The 16,855-nt window shown below is 40.9% G+C and overlaps 1 protein-coding gene across 1 annotated transcript in view; it reads right to left on the bottom strand.

Annotated features, from left to right (window-relative positions):
- Nucleotides 1-9,234: 9,234 nt before the first annotated feature.
- LOC126235051 (UDP-glycosyltransferase UGT5-like) overlaps nt 9,235-16,855 on the bottom strand; it is a 132,243-nt gene continuing 124,622 nt past the window's right edge. The window contains exon 6 of the mRNA XM_049943790.1: nt 9,235-9,654. Coding sequence (XP_049799747.1) covers nt 9,369-9,654 — 286 coding nt within the window. The 3' untranslated portion in view covers nt 9,235-9,368. The remainder of the gene's footprint in view (nt 9,655-16,855) is intronic.

Raw genomic sequence — 16,855 nt, forward strand, 5'->3', positions numbered from 1 at the left:
TTCCAAGATTTGTCCAAGCTGAGGCAGCTATCTCAATTAATTAAATTCATCGCCGAGCGAATTACAATTGCTTCCTTCACTACTGAGTCCCTGAGTTGAGGCTAAAATTTCGATGTTATCATACACCTGTGTCAATACAGTGCTCGGCCACCACAGATTTATTAGGTTGTAAGAGCTGGGTGTACCAGCGGTGCTCTGTGCATCTCTCCTGGATAATATGTGTCATCTGTCCAATGTATGAACGGCTGCACTCAGAGGGGATCTTGTAAACCCCAGGCTTCCGAAGCACCAAATCATCCTTAACGGAACCCAGGAGTGCTGTTGTCTTTGGTGGAGGGCGAAAAATCACTGCTTACTGAGGATCCGTCCTATTTTTGATGATAGGCTTCCCACGTATGGCAGAAAAGCCATCGATTTAAAATTTTCCTTGTCTTCTTCTGATTTTCTTATACTCACAGTTGGTTTCATTTGTAGCGCCTTATGTATTTGCTGTTGTGAGTACCCGTTGGCTTCAAAAACTCTTCTCAGGTGTAAAAGCTTGTCCTCCAGACTGCTCTCATCAGCAATGACATGTGCTCTGTGTACTGGAGTTCTGAGTACACTCATCATCTGTGAAGGATGGTGGCAGCTATTTGCACGTAAATATAAAAACATATGAGTTGGTTTTCGCTAAACCGCATGTCCCAAGGTGCCATCATCTTTACGCCGTACCAACATATCCAAAAATGGAAGGCATCCATCTTTTTCTATTTCCATCATGAACTGAATTTGTCTGTGGATGGAGTTCGGATGATCTAAAAATCCCTTTAGCTTGTCTTCACCATGGGGCCACACTACAAACGTGTTGTCAACACACCTCAAAAACACTGTGAGCTTCAAGCTTGCAAATTCCAGGGCCTTCTCCTCGAAGTCCTCCATAAAAAAATTGGCCACCAAAGGCAACACCGCCAATCTGTTCATAAAATGTTTTGAGCTCGACATATATTTTATTCAGTAACGATTTTTTCTTTGGGGCTTAGGCTTCTGGAGGAAAGGTTCATGAATGTGTTTCAGGTCTGTTTAGGTTCTGAAAACTGGGTAGTGGTGGGAGGGAGTTTTGGAGGGTGGGGTAAATGTAGTAGGTCTGCGAGACAGGGTTTGTTAGCTGTGAGGGGGTGTAGGGATGGTTTTGAGGTTGATGTAGAGGTGGTGGAAAGTGGTACTCCAAAGTGGGAACAGGAAATGAGCAGGGTGGGGAGTTTTGTGAGGTGGCATTGAGCATGTTGCTCTGTGACTAAGCACCTCTGCTATATGGTGAGTAGAAAATTTCCTTTTCATAATGTTGTTACTATGTAATATGATAGGTAGGGAGCAGGAAGTGCAAAGCATGCATGATGTTAGCATGGTGCGAGATGTGGGGAAGTCCTCCCCCTCAGCTCTTCTCTCGCTGTGCGAGTTCGCATGCAGCTTCCTCTGCTCCACGAGACCCTGTAAGTAGAGGGATCAACTAAAGTACTGGTTTTTGTATGGTATCTGCATGGCTGTGAGCATTGTGGCTGGCACTATGTGCGCAGTGCTCAGTACTAATGAGTTGAACACAAAGGTGCAACAGTCATAATGAATGGGCTGAAATTTGTAAGAGAGGAAGAATCATCACCAGGCTGATAGATGTAATAATTGGTCTGACAATACTGTCCTTGCTTTATTGACAGAACAAAGAGCTTATAAATGAAACTAATACATGTAATGTTGAGGAAAATGGCCATATCTGTCTTCAAAATTTTTATGTTTGATATTATTTTCTCCTTCCAGAGTACAAGAAGGAAACATACTTCAAGTCAGCAAGGCATTGAATAATTCTTCATACATCAAGTCAGCAAGGTATTGTATAATTCTTCTCTTCCACAATGGATCTGAAGCCCAATCCTGATGCTGATGCAGAGCCTCTGAGTAGTGAGGGTCATTTGTGTTGTCTGGAATGTTATTCTTTAGTCGTGCCCGATAACAATAGTACCAACACCAAGCACAATGATGTAGTTTATTGCAGCCAAACATGCAAATGTGTTAGAAAATTGTTTTTTCATTGCTTCAGCATCTACAGACATCAAAGAGAAATTGGTAAATGTTGAACAGTTCAAATCACAGGGTTGAAGTAGCTGTCGTACTGTTTCAAACAATGTAGGTGAATTCATAACTAATGACATTAGTGATTACATTAAATATGGATATAATGCATATGTGGTGCTACAGATAAATGTTGAAAATTAGGTGGACTGATAAGGTAAGGAATGAGGAGGTTCTGTGGACCATCGGAGAGGAAAGGAATATGTGGAAAACACTGACAAGAAGAAGGGACAGAATGGTAAGACATCTGTTAAGACGTCAGGGAATAATGTCCATGGTACTAGAGGGAGCTGTAGAGGGTAAAAACTGTATAGGAAGACAGAGACTGGAATACATGCAGCAAATAATTGAGAATGTAGTCTACAAGTGCTACTATGAGATAAAGAGGTTGGCTCACACAGCTTAGTAGTTCAGATGTTTAATGATCATGATGCAGTACAACAAAGAGTCAGTAGATATCACTGTTGTTTTTTTCCTTTTTCAGCTCAGTGACAGGTGTATTTTTGGAAGCTTATATCAGTGACAGAACCCCACACTGCAATCTTATCTTTACAGATACAAACTAACAGCCAATTTACTTGGCTACAATACGTGGATTTACTGATTTCACTATGTGCATTAAAAGCTTAATGACTTTGCTTTGGTTCTATTTATAGTTTTTATTTATGTTCTTTGCTAGGAAAAATCCATTCTAGGTTTGCTTTGTGATTTGGGCGCCTATTCAACATATTTTAAAAACGCCTAAAAATGGTGGAGTGTCTCTGAATGCACCAGAATGGTTAAAAGACTGAGGACTACGCTGTCTCAAGTATCCAATAAGATTGTGAGGTGAGACTTGCTGTCTCAAGAACATCAGGCTTCAACTCTCTCCTTGGAAACCCCTTTCAAAAGTGAACCATGATGTTACTCTGACTGCTCCTCAGAACCCTTTGCTCACAGAGGCTTCTCTCCACTGTAACGATACAGGAGTGGAAATTTTCACAGAAAGTGGTGCAGGCTCCAAGTCCCACTTACTCTTGACAGTTTACCATCCCACTTTAAACATGTATACTTCCCAGTATTTTAATTCCATGACCATAAACAGAGACAAGACCAGATGCCGCATGTTGCGAGTATGGACCTGAATGTCAGTTGCTTTTGACACTGCCAGCTCTACAAGACTCTCTCCCATGTTAGTGAAGCAAATAAGCTCTTCATTCATATCGTCAGTAATACTACTTCAACATACAAAAATAAACTTTATAAGTCAAACATAAATTCCACATGTACGAAGTCTCGGGGGCAGCACTCGGTTTTTCAGCTAGTATACAGAAAAATATACATACATAAAAAAGTATTGCATCACCTCGGTTCCGAGAGTTCCAGAACCTGTACAGAAAATTGGAATAGAGATCAATGTAAACATCATTTCTGCCCTTTTTATTGCTCATGATAACCACACATTGAATGTTGTACCACCATACAGCGAGACCTTCAGAGTTGGTGGTCCAGACTGCTGTACTCATAATACCCAGTAGCATGTCCTCTTGCATTGATACATGCCTGTATTTGCCAAGGCATACTATCCACAAGTTCATCAAGGCACTGTTGGTCCAGATTGTCCCACTCCTCAACGGCGATTCGGCGTAGATACCTCAGAGTGGTTGGTGGGTCACGTCGTCCATAAACAGCCATTTTCAATCTATCCCAGGCATGTTTGATAGGTTTCATGTCTGGAGAACATCCTGGCCACTCTAGTCGAGTGATGTCATTATCCTGAAGGAATTCATTAACAAGATGTGCGTGATGGGGGCGCAAATTGTCACCCATGATGATGAATGCCTCACCAATATGGCTGCCAATATTGATGCACTATCAGTCGGAGGATGGCATTCATGAATCGTACAGCCATTACGGCGCCTTCCATGACCACCAGCAGCGTACGTCTGCCCCACATGTGCCACCCCAAAACATCAGGTAACCTCCACTTTGCTGCACTCACTGGACGGTGTGTCTAAGGCATTCAGCCTGATTGGGCTGCCTCCAAATTTGTCTTCGATGATGGTCTGGTTGAAGACATATGCACACTCATTGGTGAAGAGAACGTGATACCATTCCTGAGCGGTCCATTCGGCATGTTGTTGGGCCCATCTGTACCACAGTGCATGGTGTCGTGGTTGCAAAGATTGACCTCACCATGGACGTCAGGAGTGAAGGTGCGCATCATGCAGCCTATTGCGCACAGTTTGAATCATAACAGGACATCTTGTGGCTGCACAAAAAGCATTTTTCAACATGGTGGCGTTGCTGTCAGGGTTCCTTCAAGCCATAATCTGTAGGTAGTGGCCATCCACTGCAGTAGTAGCCCTTGTGCGGCCTGAGCAAGGCATGTCATCAACAATTCCTGTCTCTCTGTATCTTCTCCATGTCCGAACAACATCGCTTTGGTTCACTCTGAGATGCCTGAACACTTCCCTTGTTGAGAGCCCTTCCTGGCACAGAGTAACAATGTGGACATGATTTAACTGCGGTATTGACCATCTAGGCATGGTTGAACTACAGACAACACGAGCAGTGTACCTTCTTCCTGGTGGAATGACTGGAACTAATCACCTGTCGGACCCCAACTCCTTTCAGGTCACTGGATACTGAGGATGATAGTTCAGGAGAAGTAATTGCAGAATCATGGAGAAACGTAACTCCAAAAAACCACAATTGACGCCAGAAAAAAAAAATCAGAATTAAAGTTTTAGAATATTTTATGACTGAAAGAAGATCAGTGCCCTTGTAACACAAGTATATTTCAAACTAATCATGAGTGTAATACAGATCTCATAAATATCTAAATCTGTGATCCTAAAATGTATTAAAGAAAATTTTACTACCTTATGCTTCATACGGTCTGCCTCATTTCTGGCACTGTATCTATCATGAGCAGTGGCTTATTTGTGTCCTTGAGAAATGATAATGCCAGAAAAGCAAACCAATGTGATGTATAATTTTCTTCTGCCACACTTCCACTCTTCCCGTTTGGGAGTTTTCATATTCCTTGCAGAAATGAGAATGGAGACTTCTAGTTCCCCACCCCACTGCAAAGTCAAGACCATACTTGGTGGCATTCTGCCACAAAGTTTTATTCAAATAATCTTTCAATGAAGGATTCCATAGCACTTCACTTTCCCTGCAATCTTCAATAAATTTGACTCTTTATAGAGTCAACAGACATTATTGGCACCAATAAGTCCCTTGAAACACAAAAAGCTCAGACCCACATGTGAGCATCAGCTGATCACAGGTGCCTGTTCTCTGCTAATAAGCACAAGAGATTATCACCTGAGGCAGGAAGCAATGTGCTTTTATGCATGGCCACCACTTTGAGGAAATTATGCATGCAGAAATTGACATGTATACTTGTGCTGTTGGAAATGTAAGTGCATACACAAAGCTGAACAGCAAAAAGGCATACTTTTTTTTACTTCTCTAATATTATAGTATTACTTACTTTCAAACTTTACATACCTCTGATATGAGGATATTTGAACTATGAACTGCAAGAAAAAATTAGAACCGTAAAATAGCCATTTTATTTCAGCAACATCCTCCCACTTCAGCAACTTATCAATGTCAAGACATCTTCTGTTGAGAAAAACAGTATTCATACTTCGATCATTTTCCATTGTTCGAATATTGAGAATGGAGGACAAGTTAAAGTAAACATGAACAAAGCGAAGTAACCATTAAGAACTCCATTAACAACTATCTTTAAACTGTTATAAGCCTTTTGTACTAACATTAACTTTGACTTAGTAAAATTGGTAGGAAAGCCACTACTTTCAAAAAAGCCACTGTTTCCTCAGTTATGTTAAATAGCTGCTGTTTATCACCTATTGCTAGCTTAATATCTATATGATGGCACTGAAGTGAAAGAGGTCTGATCAGACCTACTTTTCGAACTTACATTAATCTTAAATTATAGATAGTTCTTTGAAGCAGTAACTAATAACTTATATTTTAATTATACAGGTCTCAATTTCACACTTCATGGCACTTCATATCACAATATAGATCCCCTCCTCCCTCTGGATGCCACAAAAGAGTTGGATTATACACAGCAATTATTTTTCTGCCTTATACTGTGATTCTGTAGACCAAAATTTTACTGAAACTGTTTTTTGTTATCAGTGACAATATCATGGAGGAGTAATTATGCTAGGAAGTGGCTGTAAGATTGGTTCATTTGTACCTCATACACACAAAATACTGGCATATTAATATAATGTAATTGGATAGATAAAAAAATCTACTCAACAAGCAGTGGCAGGACAGCACACACTCAAAAATGTTTAACTTATGCAAGAATAGTTGAGGGGGAAGGAAGAAGGGCGAAGGAAAGGACTGGAAAGATTTGGAAAAGGGATAAAGTTCAGAAAAGGTTTTCAGAAATTACTGCAACCAGTCGCCTTTTATGTAGATGTATTTTATTTAACCATGACCGGTTTCGAGCTGCCTAGCAACTCATCATCAGATGGTGTATACATTTAGTGCTTTTTTGTACCCATTGTGTGGGTGGTTGAGTATCTGTGGAAATAAATCTTTTTGCAGGTATATATATCTCTTTTAGGACGTATTTTTGAAACCATTGTGTCTTGTTTTTCACAATTTCACAAGTTAAAACTTTCACTAGATGTATATTACTTTTATGAGGCACTGTTGGAAACATATATCTCGTTTTTCGTAAACATCGCTGAACACACTTAGCCACAGATACGAATACAGGATTTACACCTAGTTGCTAGGCAGCTCGAAACCGGTCATGGTTAAATAAAATACATCTACATAAAAGGCGACTGGTTGCAGTAATTTCTGAAAACCTGTTCACACCACAGTCGCAGTGCTCCACATCCACAATGGATAAAAGTCTTAAAGTTCAGAAAAGTCACTCAGAACCCCAGGTCAGGGGAGACTTACCGAACTGGATGAGAAGGAAAAACTGACTGTTGGGGACTGCACCAGACAAGATTTGAAAACCAGAGAGCTTAAAGGTGGAAGATAGGGTAATTTCCACAACAGAATTACTGCTAAAACATCATGCATGAGTTATTAACAGTAAAATGCAAAACAGATTCGCGTATTTAACAGAGACGGAGGGGAGAAAGCAAAAAATAGACAGGTTAGAAAATGAAAAGATGTAGAAAACTAAAATGAAGTGGAGAAAGGAATAGTTTCTGTGGAGAAATGCTGAGACAGAAGGCATTCATGTAAATTAAGGCCAGGTGGGTGGCAAGAACAAGGACATGTTGTAGCACCAGTTCAAACCTGTGGAGTTCTCAGAAACTGGTGTCTGGGGAAGAGTCCAGGTGGCATGTGTGGTGGCAAAGGCACCAGGGTCACGACTGTCACGTTGTAGAGCATACTCTGCAGCAGGATATCATGTGTTGGTAGTATACACACTCTGCCTATGACCATTCATCCTAACTGATAACTGGGTGGTAGTCATCCTGATGTAAAAGGCCTGACAGCGTTTACACAACAGCTGGTCTATGACAAAAGTCATTTCACTGGTGGTTCACTCTTTGATAGTATATGTTTTGCCATTTGCATATGTGTTCATATGTGTGTTAAATCTTATGGGACTTAGCAGTTAAGTCATGGAAAGGTCATCAGTCCCTAAGCTTACACATTACTTAACCTAAATCACCCTAAGGACAAACACACACAGCCATGCCCGAGGGAGGACTGGAACCTCCGCAGGGACCAGCCGCACAGTCCATGACTGCAGTGCCTAGACCGCTTGGCTAATCTCAATCGGCTTGCCATTTGCAGGGCTGCTATAGTCGGTGGTAGGAGGGTGCACAGGGTAAGTCTTGCTGTGTGGATGGTCACAGGGGTAGGAGCCATATGATAGGGATATGGGTGCAGAATGAGCATTGGGTCTGACAAAGATATTGTGGAGACTGACAAGGTGATGAAAAGCTGTTCTAGGTGTTGTGGGCAAAATCTCTCATTTCAGGGCATGATTTTAGAATCTGAGGTGAGAACGGTGGTGTATTGCTGTAAAGAGTCTGCATATGGACAAATATGTCTGCCTCGAATGCCAAGCTGTATGGGAGGGAACATTTGACATGGAAAGGATGAAGGTGAAGGAAGAAGGATGAAAAGGACTGATTGAGTCCTTTTCATTCACCCTTTTTCCTTCCCCTTCAACTCTTCTGCCATGAAGGAACCACTGGCTCCGGAAGCTTGCATAAGTTAAACCTTTTTGTGTGTGTGAGTTCTCCTGCCAATTCTTGGTGAGTAGATTTTCTTATCTATCCAATTACATGTCAAATACTGATTATTTTTGTAGCAATTTAACATAGCATAGATAAAAGCTGCCACAAACAGTTCATAGCCACATGTTTTTTATAATATCTTTCGTACTAAGATTAAGTTGATACGATGAAAATTTGGCATAACCCTCAAGCCCCAAAAGGTCTTTGTTAATCGGGCCATTTACAAGCACCACAACAGCTTTAAAAAATTGACAGCCAACAATAACTAGCAGCATTTGCAAACACCAGAGGGATTCTATGATTTCATGATGATGAAACATCAGGAAAATCATTAAACAAATGTCAGCTGATGAACTTGAGACTAAAATCAATGGGTAAAATTTGTCCTGAGCAGGTTCCTTCCACAAATTTATGTGAACCTCCCAGCTTCAAGAATCATTTGTCAGATCAACAACTGAATATGGATTATCACCTGTTCTCTAATAACAAAGTCATCAGCCTCAGTGATCAAAAAGATCTAAAATCTGTGACTAACGTGTCTGTTTTTGATGCTTTCCTAAAAATCTTGCTGAAATGGCATCCTAAGAAGGAAAGGAAAGAATCAGAATGGCTTAGCCCTAGTAAAGAGGTGGAGTCCAGAATAACGTTTTCTTCCTGCACCTGAGACTACATTGCTATGCATCTATCATTGGTACGAACACAAAGCTGGACTGAATGTCATACATCAATGGTTCATTTGGATGAAGCACAGCTCATGAAAAGGAAATATCTGGATATAAGTTATTATCCATTACATACTTTTAATCTGTGACATAGGTTGATAACTGCTCACATTACACTGGTGAATGAAATTTTCATCCTGAAAATTTACAGTAACTGGCATATGCATAGTTGTGCAAATAATATTTCTTACATGGAACATCCATGAATGGGATAACAACAGTCAAACAGTTGTGACAGCTGGCACTGTCTATCAACACAGTAGAAGTCTGAAGTTCAAATGAAGTCACAAAATCACTTATTCTTCTTTGATTCAACTGTGACTTTTGTACAGATTTGCCTATAAACATAACTACACAGAGCATACATGCACAACAAGGAAAATACAGTCACAGCAAATACTGCAGCAACAACATCCAGCAGAGCTAACTGCCACCAAGATAGGTCACGTGCAGCGACCTGCAGATGTACTGCACCCCGATGTCTCAACACATATTCTGTCCAGAAGACAGCACGCTCCAGTGGTGATTCTGGCTGGTCACGAAACTGTCGTGACAGTTCTGCTACCCGATTTGCATACCTGCAATGTTACAAGTGGTATATTTTTCTAGTGCTTTTGCTTAGATGCTCAGGGTGTAGTGTATGTTAGATGTCTTGTTACAGCAATCAGTAAAACAAGTTTTTATATTATACTGATCAACCAGAACATTATGACCACTGACCATATATCAATTTAACCCATCCAGGTGATAGCAGCATCACCTGGTGAGGAAAGACTGCTAGTCAGACACATGCACAGAGCATTTAGTATCAGTGAGCATGCTGTCCATGTCTAAAATGAGGAAGGCATACAATCTGAGTTTGACAGAGGGCAGATTGTGATGGCCTGGAGGCTTGGCATGAGCATTTCAGAAACTGCACTACTTGTTGGAGGTGCAAGGAGTGCTGTGGTGTGTGTCTTCCACACATGGTGCAACCAAGGTGAAACCATGTCCAGATGTCTTGGGGTTGGGTGACCACCCTTCGTTACAGATGTCGGATGTTGTAGGCTGGGCAGACTAGTAAAACAGGACAGGCAGCAAACTGTGGCGGAACTAGCACCAGACTTTAAGCTGGGTAGCATACAAGTGTGTCTGAACACACAATGCACTGGACATGCCTATTCATGGGCTGCCACAGCTGACAACCCATGCTTGTGCCAATATTAACACCACAACTTCAGTAATTACAACTGAAATGAGCACATGACCATTGCCACTGGACATTGGTGCAGTGGCAGAGCATTGCATGATCTGATGAATCCTGATATCTTCTTCATCATGTCAATAGGAGGGCACAAATCCATCATCTTCCAGGGGATCGGCTCCTTGACACTTGTACTGTTGGTTGGACACAAGCTGGCGGCAGCTCCATTATGCTCTGGGGAACATTCACATGGGCATCCATGGGTCTAGTGGAGCTTCTTTAAGGCACCATGATGGCGAGGGAGTATCATACGCTGGTTGCAGATCATATACACCCCTTCATAACAATAATGTTTCCTGATGACAGCGGCATTTGTCAACAAGATAATGAGCCAAGTCACAAGGCCAGGAATGTGATGGAATGGTTCGAGGAACACAGTGGTGAGTTCCAATTAATGTGCTGATCTCCCAAGTCGCCAGATCTGAACCTGATCAACACATCTGGGATGTGATTGAATGTGGCATCAAGAGCTCATCAATCCCCCCCCCCCCAGGATTTATGGGAATTAGGTGACTTGTGTGTGCAGATGTGGCGCCAACTCCCTCCAGCGACCTACCAAGGCCTCATTGCTTCCATGCCACCACAAGCTGCAGCTGTTGCCCATGTCAAAGGTGGACATACTGGCTATTTGGTATGTGGTCATAATGTTCTGGCTGATCAGGGTATATAACAATAACAGAAATTACTGGATGGGAAAATACATAAAATAAGCAAAAAGAAACCATTTAACTATAGAGGACTGGTGCATGGCAAACAGAAATAAGGAACAGAAAACAATTAACATTAGCTTTCAAGCTCTTGCTCTTTTTCTAGTAAGATACACACATTCCCACAGACAACAAAACAGATACCCAAATGTACTTACTTGTGGAGCAGTGAGAATGATTACTGTTATTGAAAGTTATTGAAAGTAGTTGCTCAGGTAGATGGAGGTGAGGAGGGGATATCAGGATAGTCTGAGGCACGCCTTTCATCAGATGACTTAGTGGTTGCAAAACAAGATGAAAAGAGTTCATAAAGTACAGCATATAAGGGAGAGAGAGAAGGAGAGAGGGAGGAAAAGAGGGGAGAGGAAGGTGCTGGTGAAGGGGGAGAGTAAGTGTGAATGGATGGGGTGGAATGGGGGAGAGAGAGAGACAGAGACAGAGAGAGAGAGAGAGAGAGAGAGAGAGAGAGAGAGAGAGAGAGAGAGAGAGACCCCCCTTCTCACTTTTGTTCACACCACTCCTTCCCCACTCAGGTCATGTACTGCCTTGCTGCCTTCTCTGACCACTCTTTCTCCTCCCCCCCCCCTCCCCATGTGGACTCATTATCTCTCCCTCCTCTCTCTCTCTCCCCCCTTTTTTCCAATGCCCTCCCCATTTCCTCCACCTCTCTCCCTTTCTCCTTTCCTCTACCAGTCACTCTCTTCAACACTACATTCCTCTCCTTTCCTCCCCTATCCCTCTCTCTATCCCCTGTAAGCTCTAGCTTCTGAAGTCCTTTCATCTTTTGCAGCCATTAAGTCATCTGGCCAACGACTTGTTTCACATGATCCTGCTACCTTCTCCTAGCCTCATTCATTCTTCCCTACCACCTCCCAACCTCCATCTACTGGGGCCACTACTTTTGATAATTGATATTCATTAATAATTCTCACTGCTACTGTGAGTATGTATGTTTGGGTGCCTGTCTGTCATTTGACAGATACATCACAAAATTTAAACCAATAAATAAATTAAGGCTAAAAGTTTAATTCGTAGAAACATGAACTTTGTTACAGGCGTCACACTGAGAGCTAACATGCAATGGAAGCATGTGACATTTGCCTCAACTCAAAATAAATTGGTTTCTTTTACAGCATTAAATAATTGAAAAGCTCCAACTGATGTGCACACACCATTTCTGAGAATAGCCTCATCCGACTTGTAAGAGCAAGGACTTTCACACACGGAGTCTAATTCAGTCAAATGGAGGCAGTGTATGGCTTTGTTAGAAACTACACAATGACTGCTAATCTGAGTCTTTTAAATATGTATATTAATTACTTTGTCTTATCTTGTTATTATCTTGGAACATTTATTTTGAAGAATTTCAAGAAAGCTATCATCTTCTACATCTGCTTAAAAATATTGGAAGTTCTCCTTCATGGTGAGCTCTATGGGACATATTGGATGAGTCTGTGAGCAAGTGAGAGTGTTTATATTTTCCAACATGGATAACAATGCCATAATGTATCTGAAAATGATTTTTGTTGATTGTCATGCAGGTTACCACTACATACGCTGACACGTGTTCTGAAAAGACCTCACCTAAATGTATGTTTAATGAATCTACCAATATTAGGTGTTTGTACCATGTGTCAATTGATAACAATTTCACTTACCTGTCAACATGATGAGAATTAGCTATTAACTTGAACTATTTTGAACAGAATTTCATGATAAACTGATCAATATGTACATTCTACTCCAACTGATTGTCTGGGTGGATACTGAATATAAACCAAGAAATGTCATGATCCAAGTATACATTTCTGGGTAACTCATGCCTCTGCTAGAAAGCAGGACAGAATGGGTGGAAACTACTTGGCAAATTAAAACTGTGTGCCGGACCGAGACTCAAACTCAGTTTTAATTTGCCAGGCACACAGTTTTAATCTGCCAGGAAGTTTCATATCAGCACACACTCCACTGCAGAGTGAAAATTTCATTCTAGAATCGGTTGAAATCTGAAGCAGAGGAGTCTTTGGCAACACTATGAATATATATCAGAAAGGTGGACTCCCCAAAGGAGGTAGGAGTGTTTATAGTAATAAAACAACAAGTGGAAAGCACAACAGCACACTTTGAAGTATAAAAATAAACAGAAAAAAGTGGCAGTGTGCAAAAAAAGTGTGCTATGTAAAATATAAGAAATGCATGGTTCCGCAGAGTAACTATATAATAAAAAAATAGGAGAGAGAGAGAGAAAGAGAGAGAGATAGAGAGAGAAAGAGAGAGAGAGAGAGACAGAGAGAGAGACAGAGAACAAGCTTGTGTCAATTTCTTGTAGTTGCAAAGACAGAATGAAAATACCTTCAAGAATTGTACAGCAACTATGGGCAATACAGTCACACAAATAAGGAATTTAAAGCAAAAACATTAGCTCCCACGAAGTCCAAAATGAATTACGTTGTGTACTAATACTGACAATAATAACCAGGACCAGTGGATGTTAAATAATAGTTGGATGTTTTCACCAACTACCATATTCAGGAGCATTGGTCATAGAGTCATTCAGAAAAGCCTAATCTTAATAGTATGGAAATACCCCACACATTTTGTAGCAGTAGGGGATGACTGTAACCTGCACAGTACTGACTAGAAAAACTATGAATGTATAATTGGCAGTAAGGATAAATCACCTTGCAAAATAAAACTGACTGCATTGTTTAACAGACTATGTTTAACAACTAGTTCAAAAAAATCCACATCAGAAAGAAATGTTTTGTGTGTGTGTGTGTGTGTGTGTGTGTGTGTGTGTGTGAGTGAGAGAGAGAGAGAGAGAGAGAGAGAGAGAGAGAGAGAGATAGAGATTTGTGATGATAATGATGCTATTACTGGTCACCAAAGGCAGTAAGGTCACCGAGACTGCTAGGAGAGAATGTGTATTTGGATTAACTGAATAGAGAGTCACTAACAAATAATTAAAGGACAAAATGAGAATATTTAGATCACATATGACAAACACAGACCAATATTGTGGTTAAAGTAGAAAAAATAGTCTAGATAAATATGTACCAAGTAAAGTAATCAAAAACAATAATGATGGGTCTTGGTTTAATGGTATCATTTGAGGAATTTTGCAGAAACAGATTGCACTCTTGCTACAGGAAAACTAATAATAGCAATTTGTGCATCAATAAGAGGACCTATACTAATATGTGGAACCTATATCAATATTCAGTCATATCTTTGCAAAAGATCCTTCAGACAAATCTAAAGACTTGCATATGATAGATACTGACATAAGCACACCCAGTATTGAAAAACAATTAAGACTGCTTAAAGTGAACAAGGCACCAGGCTCCAACTGAATTCCACTCAGATTTTGGGCTGATTATGTTTCAGAATCAGCCCTTTTCTTGGGTCAATAATCTCATGCATAAAAATAGTTTCTTGGGCTTGTAAAGAGCATAAGCCACTACTGTTTACAAAAAGGGTAAAATATCAGAGGCACAGAATTATAGAAAAATATTGATGACATGTATGAATTGCAGGATTCTAAAGCATACCCTAAGCTCAAACATTATGATTTGTTTTGAGAAAATCAAGCTTCTACCAAAGACTCAGCATGGATTCAGCAAACATCACTCATGTGAAACACAACTTGCTTAGTTCATACAAAAAATCTTGCAAACAGTAGACACAAGTGAGCAATTAAGTTCTGTCTTTCTGTATTTGTAAAAAGGCATTCAACACTAACACATTTCAACTGCTAACCAAAATATTGTCATGTCAAAGCCACAAGACAATCCTGTGTGCTTCAATATGATGTCTTCTTCAAGGAACTTTGCTATTTCTGGAACTTTGGCAGTTAGCACAGCATTGGTGACAACACACTGGGTGAGACAATCAGTGAAGACTATTTTCTATCGATTGCCGTTTGTCAATTTTAGGGACCTCACCGAGATGTCGATTCTAATTTAGAGGAATGGCACTGCTGCTGGTGGGATTGGTACCAGATGCTCCAAAGATAATTATGGTACTTGCATCCATTATTGGCAGTGACTCACCTAGCATCTAACAGACTGGTAGAGACATGCAGTTATACATTCATCTGATTCTGTCTAGAATCCCAGTTGACCAGATGTTGGAACATTGTAGACATACTGCAGGTGACCAGGTGTTGGAACATTGTAGAGATACTGCAGGATGGCTGGCAGTATATGAACTGAGATGACTAGCAACCATTTCCTCCCCACTGGATCACAGTTCCTCTTGTACAATGCTCCCTTTATTAAGCGGAATTCTCCTTTGGTTTGTTCCTCTTCCTTCATGGCTTCTATGGTTTTCAGCATTGCTGCATCTTCCCTCAGTTCAGCAGCAATGCCATTTAAAGCAATGGTGAAAGAGTTCATCCACATTGCTGTGTCCCATGAAAGGATCCCTACAAAGGCAATCGGCATCCTTGTGTTCATATCCACTATTGTATACTACTGTGGCATCATACTCCTAAAGTCTAAGTTCCCATCTCACCAACTGGTCTGACAGATCCTTCAGGCCAGTCAGATTGCATAGAGAATGGTAGTCCATCACAACAGTGAATGGTTTGCCAAGTAAATGTAGCTGGAAATTATTGATGGTTCAAACAACTGTAGGGCACTTTTTCTCAGTTGTAGGTAGAGTAGTTCATCTCTGACTTGGAGAGAACTCTGGAAGCATAAGCTACCACCTTCCTGAATATGCAGTACAACTGCACCTAACCCATAAATGTAATGTCAGTGTGAAGTTCTGTCCCAGGACTCTTGTCAAAAAGTACTATGACTGTAGAAGATGTTAGTGTCTTGTTGAGGAGAAGGAAAGATCTTTCTTGCACCTCATTTCTGGAAAATTTGGCATTTCCCTGGAGAAGTTCTTGCAAGAGATATACCTTGGTACAAAGTTCTTTATGGATTGCTGGTTATGCAAGCACATTCCAAGAAAACTTCTCACAGCATAAATGTATCGAGGAGTCAGAAAATCTGTGACTGCTACCGTTTTCTCTGGATTGGGATAGATTCCATCACCATTCTTTTTCACTAGAACACCTCAAGATTTTTATTTATGGTGTGGTGAAGAGCCACTTTTTCAGTTTCTGATGTAGGCCTGCAGTCTGAACACACTTCAATTTGGCCTTGATGTTCTTCAAATGTCTTCGATGAAATGACAATGTCATCCAGATAGCAAAGAGACAGCTACCACTTAAGGAATCTAAGTAGTTTTCCCATCAAACATTTGAAAGTGCTAGGAACATTACACAGGTGAAATGGCATAGCTTTGAGTTCATAGAGGCCATCAGGGGTTATGCAGGTGGGCTTTTCCTGATCATCAACCTCAATTTACCAGTTAGGCTACTGCATGGTTGAGAAGTGCTCTTCTCCTTTCAAGCAGTCACCGCAGGAGAGGACCAAGAATATTCTGAACATTCAATTATGTCACCTTGTAGCATCTTATCCACTTCTTCCCAGATTATCCATCGTTCAGCCAGTGATATTATATATGAGGAAATTAGAATTATATTAATACCTTCAGTTGCTGACAAGCGTTGATATAAATCAACGGGGACAGGTGAAAATGTGTGCCCCGACCGGGACTCGAACCAGGGAACTCCTGCTTACATGGCAGATGCTCTGTCCATCTGAGCCACTGAGGGCACAGAGGATAGTGCGACTGCAGGGACTATCTCACACACGCCTCCTGTGAGACCCACAATCTCACCTTGTATGTCCACACACTACATTCGTAGTGTCCCACCCCAACACACTCATTACTCGTGGAAGACATTCTTACCAAGTCCCGTAAGAGTTCAGGGAA

Source organism: Schistocerca nitens, chromosome 1 (assembly GCF_023898315.1).
Source record: "Schistocerca nitens isolate TAMUIC-IGC-003100 chromosome 1, iqSchNite1.1, whole genome shotgun sequence".
Lineage (NCBI taxonomy): Eukaryota > Metazoa > Arthropoda > Insecta > Orthoptera > Acrididae > Schistocerca > Schistocerca nitens.